Source organism: Camelus bactrianus, chromosome 23 (genome assembly GCF_048773025.1).
Source record: "Camelus bactrianus isolate YW-2024 breed Bactrian camel chromosome 23, ASM4877302v1, whole genome shotgun sequence".
NCBI classification, from domain to species: domain Eukaryota; kingdom Metazoa; phylum Chordata; class Mammalia; order Artiodactyla; family Camelidae; genus Camelus; species Camelus bactrianus.
The window spans coordinates 37,802,550-37,809,192 of NC_133561.1; the positions used below are offsets into that span (position 1 = coordinate 37,802,550).

Below are 6,643 nucleotides of genomic sequence, written 5' to 3' on the forward strand. Positions count from 1 at the left end.
TGTCTCCAGCAGTTTCTTCTGTCACTTTATCTTCTTTTGCCTCTGCCTCCTTTTCAGGGTTTCATGGCTTTTCCAAGATGAAAGAACTGATTTAATTTCATAATAGAAATAACGGTCAATATTACAGATGAGAGTGAAATTAAGACTTTCTCATTTTGCAAATGGGATAACAGACGCTCCATGAAACTAAATGATTTATCTTAGAGTTACAGCACCAACATCTCAGAATCAGATTTGTATCATCTTGGTTCTCTTTTTACTACAACACACCACTCTTTTATTTTTTAACATTTTTTTTATTAGTAGTCATTTTACAATGTTGTGTCAAATTACAACACAATACTCTTGAATGTGAGAGATTGACATTAAATAGGGGACTGAAAATTCATGTACACAAAGATCAGAGTTTAATAAGAAGGAAGACCTGCAATGTCACCCAATCTTAACTACCTGAGTGCTCATGGCAATATTCAGAAGGGAAATGTGGGCTTATGTTTTCATTTCCATGTCAAAAATAAGATGAACATTTTCAAAATATAAATGTTACCATATCCCCAAATTCAAAAGGTGATTCAAATTTAGGTTACATGCCTTGGACAGATTAGAAGAAAGCAATTTGTTAGAAACAGATGAAAGAACCTTCATGGAAGATGAGGGAGGTGAAACTCTTGGTTAGATGTGTGACTTAAAGGATTTGTTTTGTTTCTCTGGACTTCGATGTAAATGAATGGACTATCATATTGAAATAAGATGATCAGAATTTGTGCATTTCAATTTCTTTAGGTATACATGCCAATTAGTAGTAAGTACACATTTATCTATTTTTAACTATTCCAATTATTCATTTGTTTTGAGTTAGAAATAAATATTGTTGGTCCTTCTTATGTTTTTTTTTTTTTTCCAGGTAATTTAAGTGCCTTTTGGGAACTTTGCCTGCCAGACTAATTCCATGGAAAAAATAAGCAATGTAACTGAATTTGTTTTCTGGGTTCTTTCTCAGAACCCAGAGGTTGAAGAAGTTTGTTTCATGGTGTTTTCTTTCTTCTAGACTGTCATTCGTCTGGGAAACCTCCTCGTCATATTGACAGTTTATGTGGGACATCTTTTCAATTCTCCTATGTATTTCTTTCTCAACTACTTGTCTTTTGTGGACATTTGTTATTCTTCAGTCACAGCTCCAAAGATGATCGTTGACCTATTAGCCAAGAGCAAAATTATCTCCTACGTGGGGTGCATGTTGCAACTCTTTGGGGGACATGTCTTTGGTTGCACTGAGATCTTCATCCTTACTGTGATGGCCAATGATCGTTATGTGGCTATCTGTAAACCTTTACACTATATGACCATCATGGACCGGGACAGATGCAATAAAATGTTGCTGGGGAGCTGGATAGGTGGGTTCGTACACTCCATTATCCAAGTGGCTCTGATAGTTCAACTACCCTTTTGTGGACCCAATGAGATTGATCACTACTTTTGCGATGTTCACCCTCTGCTGAAACTTGCCTGCACAGACACATATGTGGTTGGTGTTGTTGTGACAGCCAATAGTGATACCATCACTCTGGGGAGCTTTGTCATCTTGTTAATCTCCTTTACTGTCATCCTGGTGTCCCTGAGAAACCAGTCAGCTGAAGGCAGGCACAAAGCTCTCTCTACCTGTGGCTCCCACTTCGCCGTGGTCATCATCTTTTTTGGTCCCTGTACTTTCATGTATGTGCACCCTGATACTACCTTTTCAGAAGATAAGATGGTGGCTGTGTTTTACACCATTATCACCCCCATGTTAAATCCCCTGATTTATATATTGAGAAATGCAGAAGTAAAAAGTCCAATGAAAAAACTGTGGAGCAGGAGGGTTTTATGGGAGGCTAATGCTAAATAGAAGTAGAAATTCAAGGTGGATGATCTTAAATTTTCCATTCTGCACAGTGAAAACAATAACAACTTCACAGGGTCTTTTTTTTTCTTTAAGGAACAGATGAGAGAATAAAACATTTTACAGAAGTATGTTATGATTTATCATTATTATTATTATTGTTCTAATTCTTCATAATCAGATGATTTTCTGAAATATCTAGGACAAAGAAATCTTATTAAACTCGGATTTCAGGATGATCATACTCAGCATGACAATTTCCTCCTTGCCCTTTTTCCCTTTTTTCATTTTCTTTAAAGAATGAGAGTCTACTGTGAATTACCTAAGGCTGTTTTATGGTGTTTAGAACTGTGAGCACTCGATACAAGTAGTTTGTATGAATGAAAGTATACAGAAACAGTGGCAAGGATCTGAGCTAAGGCATCCTGATGTAAGTTCTCCAAAACAGTGAAAACAGCCTCATCTGGTTGGAATGGGGAGACAGGGAAAGTATGTACAGAATCTCAAAGAGATGAAACACAGGCTTAGAAAACAAAAAGCCTGTTCTCATCCTCTGGGCTTGGGGAAAAGTTCTTGCTTTTTCTACAACTCATTTTCTTTACCAGAATGATAACTAAATTGGAAAAACAAATACCTCTAAGATCCCCATTTTAACTGTAGCATCCCATTAATGTGCTTCTGCTGACTGACTCTCACCTTTAGTTGCCGTCTGTAGCTAGCACTCTTTATGTATGTAAAGCACTAACAAGAAAAGCTGGAGAAACTAAATAAAAAACAAAGACATCTTTGATGAATACATGATTGTGTCTCAATCAACAGGGTCAATTTGCTGAAATTTCCTCCGTATTTCCTCCAATATTTGAACCAGCCAGCTTCACTGAAAATAGTGAGCCATTTATCACTGCTCGGCTAACATAACCTGATTTCCAGCGTGGATCCACATTTACTCTGGAGAAATAAACATGCATTTCTTAAGTGAACTTGTAACAGAGGAGAACAAATCCTATTTCATATTGAATCTATTCCTTTAGCTCTAACTTTTGTGCTCTGTTCCCTGTGCTTAGTCATGCTGTCCACACCTTTTGTAAAAGACTGTTGCCTATACCCTGAAATACAGAGGATAGCCCATTTTCAAGGCTCTGGTCTTTAAAGGTATAATACTTTTCCATTCATATAGAAATAAGTTGCAAACATTTGTCTTACTGGAGGTTCATAGGAAGATTGTGACTGGACCTACCAGGACAGCTGGAAGAACAAAGGATTCCAGCACCAAGAAGTCTGCAACAACCAGCCATATCCACCCCTTTTTTAGTACAAGTTTGATAAGATGGTTCTTTGGGATACTAGTCCACTATCTTCTCAATCTACTGAATTTCCAAATAAAGCCACTATTCCATGACCCAACAACTCATCTCTCAATCTATTGGTTTGTCATACAGCAAGTAGTATGGGCTTGAATTCAGTAACAAACTGAAACTCACCCTGATGACACAATCCTCCTTCACTTCACCCAACCTGAGCTTTATTTTTCCACAGCAATAAACACATCACTGACTATCTCTCTGCTATTGTTTCATTCATTGTTTTACAAGTATGATTATTCAAGTTATTTCCCATACCTGGGTATGTGTTTACAGTTGTGGGGGGTGTGTGTGCAGCACAAACATATTATGTCAAGGACTATGCATCGTTAGTGCTTTAAAGAGTAATCTCTGATGTTGGAGCACTCACAGAATAAAAGGTAAGAAAGATCAAAAGGCAGCAAGACATCTGGACTAGAAGATATAGTTAAGAAACCCTTGCCCCAGACCACAGGGATCCGTGTGTATTATCCCCAACTTGGACATATACTCACTGGATCTCTATGAACTTCTCTTTGCTCAACTTAAAGAGGTGATTAGGTTCTCAAATTTATCTGATCATTGAAATCATCATGAGAGGTTTTTGAACCAATAACGGCATCTATTCAAAGAGTTTCTGATTCAGTCGGCCAGTGTTAAAGGGTATAAAAAAATCAGTATCTTTAACAATCTCCTCTGGAAATTTTTAAACAGGCAGTGGTGCATCTAAGATCTTAGATTTGGAAACACTGGGACTAGGTGATACTGGATGTTCTTTGAGCACAAGGGGTTTATGAACAATGAAACCAAAAGAGCCCTAACTTCAGATGTATATTCCCATCCATTCTCCTATAACTTGAACTGAACTTAAGAAACTGTGGAATAAATAAATGTTATCTATTTGATAAGTTTTGTCCAAGATACTCTTTCCTTTGTGTCTCTCCACTAAAGCCTTAACTATTAAGGAATAGTAGTAATATTGATGGTCTCACATCCCTAGGAAGGTAAAAGGTGACAGATTCACTACTCTCCAAGACCAAGAAACAGAACATATAAAATAGTATTCAAGTTTCTACCAGTGACTTTATAAACTTATTCCTGTTCAGAAAACTTCCTCAGAGTCAGTTCTAATCAGAAGAGCTCAGAGAGTCTGCTCTTCATTCCTTGGAAAGAGGTGGCCAAGAATCACGGCAACTCAGACTCTCCCCAGTTTCACTAGGGGTGACTCTTGTCAAGGAGAAGATCACCAAGATTTGATCCGTGGATAGCATGATCAAGCTGTAGACATGGGGGTCCTGAGGCACCTTCTTGATACTTTGGTGACTCCAGCCTCCAGGTCTCAGGTGATCCTAGATGACATCAGAAGTCTCTTCCAATCCATAAGGCTTGAGGATTCTTGTATAAATTAAAGAAACACCTCAATGTACCAAAAGTGATTTTAGCTTATGCTTTCCAGTTGGCTATACCTGTGTCTTAGTCTAATCTCCCTTATTTCTCCCTAATATGAGGTCCTGCCTGAGTGGAAATGAGACAGATTTGCATAGTATGCATGATGGAAGAAAACATCAAAATATACTATCAGCATGAGGAACAGTGAGGACTGACAAAAGGCATCCCAAAACACCCATCTCTTTAGCTATGTGCCTTCTCAAATTCATGGCCTTTCACAGACTGGGAGATTTTCCAAATTGCACATTTACAAAGACTGTCAGTTTGCTTACTCATGAAGACTTTTAAAAAGAGATGATAATTATAATCATAGAATTACATTTATGGATTGAACAAATGTTCATTATCCATTTTGAAACTTCTAATTACCACCAATAAAGTACTGAGTATTAATTAGAACAACTTCTGGAAGTATAGTGTGAGTATTATTTGTTGGGAGATAGTTGGTGGGGCCAGTGATGTGAGTTGGTAAGAAGAATTTATCAGAAAGGGAGGTGTTTAAGAGCAAGGAAAAGGTTTAATTGTAATGTTTCTATAGGCAGCAGTGGGTCACACAGGCAAGAGGTGCCTGCGTGTCCTCCAGGAGGAATGTGCAGATTCTTTTATTGGGGAAGGGGTTGTGAACATAAAGAAGTAGGGGAACAGCCTTCTGATTGGCTGTAATTGAGGTGAGGGACTGTGTTACACAGGAGGATAGTAGATTTACAACTCCAGTAAAATGGAGACACGGGCTGACAAATGAAGGTAGTGGAATTTATGATTCTGATAAGGGGGAGACATGAACTGTGACAGGTCAGCCTGAGCTACAGTGAGGCTAGTCATTTCCCATTTCCCAGCTGTTAACTGTGCTAAACAGCAGTCAGAAGTTTACCTCCCAAAGAGGAGCAGGACGATGCCTAAGGGCCAGAAGCTGGTGGGGGTGGGGGGAGTCAAAGGGCCTCAGCAGGCATCAGTTGGCACCTCAGTCTTATTACATTCTATTGAATTATTTTAGAAGAGTGATTTGTTAATGTAAAAAAAATTAAAGTATAAAACACTTGTAAAATTTTTGGCATTTTTAAAAATTATTGAGTGGAAACCTCAAAACTATGGAAGTTTTTAGGGCCACTCTGTGAGAGATGTTGCAGTCAGGGTATCTGTTTCCTAAAGGAGGTCACAATTGCCAGACCATGCTGCCTTTACAATTTTCCCTGACAAGAGTTCTCTGATGCCCATCTGTCAGGGTTATGAAGGGCAGAACATTCCAGAATGTCAGTCACAAGTTCCAGAGTGTCAGAGCTGGAAGGGATCTGGAGATCATCAGATCCACTCCCCTTGTACACAGTCTCAGAAAATTAAAGTGACAGAAATTGGTAACCAAGCAGGATCTTGTGGGGCCTTCCCAGGACAGGGCCCTCCCCCATATCCTCTGCTGTAGCTCAGCTCTGAAGAACCCAGGTAATAGTATCTCCTATAGATTTCCTGAGTTTTTCAGGTGCTAAAAACCACCACCAAAGGGGAGAAGTTAACTACCTGATGATCATGAGCATGCAGCCCCAGACCTTCTGGCACCTAGGGGTTGATAGTGTTGACAGCCCTGTTACTTCAACATCAACCAATCAGAGAACTATGCATGAGCTAATCATATACCCTGCACCCCTCCTCCCTTACCTGGCCTTTAATATGCTTTATTGAAACCTTTGGGGAGTTCAAATTTTCTTGGGCATAAGCCACTTCATTCTCCTTTCTTGGCCCTGCAATAAACCTTTCTCTGCTCCAAACTCCAATGTTTCAGTTTCTTTAGTCTCATGGTGCATCAGGCACTTGAACTTGCCTGAGGGGTCATCTGTCTTCACGGCTTGCAGCTTTTGATGACAGCACACCACCTATCTGCACCTAAAAGATTTGTCAACATTACAGATTCTGTGATTAGAGCCCAGTCCAGCAAAGGGTGCAAACACCAGAGGCTTCATCTCCCTCGAGAGAGTTTATCCCA

The 6,643-nt window shown here is 39.2% G+C and overlaps 1 protein-coding gene across 1 annotated transcript; it reads left to right on the top strand.

Moving 5' to 3' along the window:
- Positions 1–943: 943 nt before the first annotated feature.
- On the top strand, positions 944–1,885 carry LOC141574851 (olfactory receptor 4S2-like). The gene is given in 1 exon segment (XM_074352110.1): positions 944–1,885. A coding segment is annotated over 1 exon segment (936 nt). The 5' UTR covers positions 944–949.
- The last annotated feature ends 4,758 nt before the right edge of the window (positions 1,886–6,643 follow it).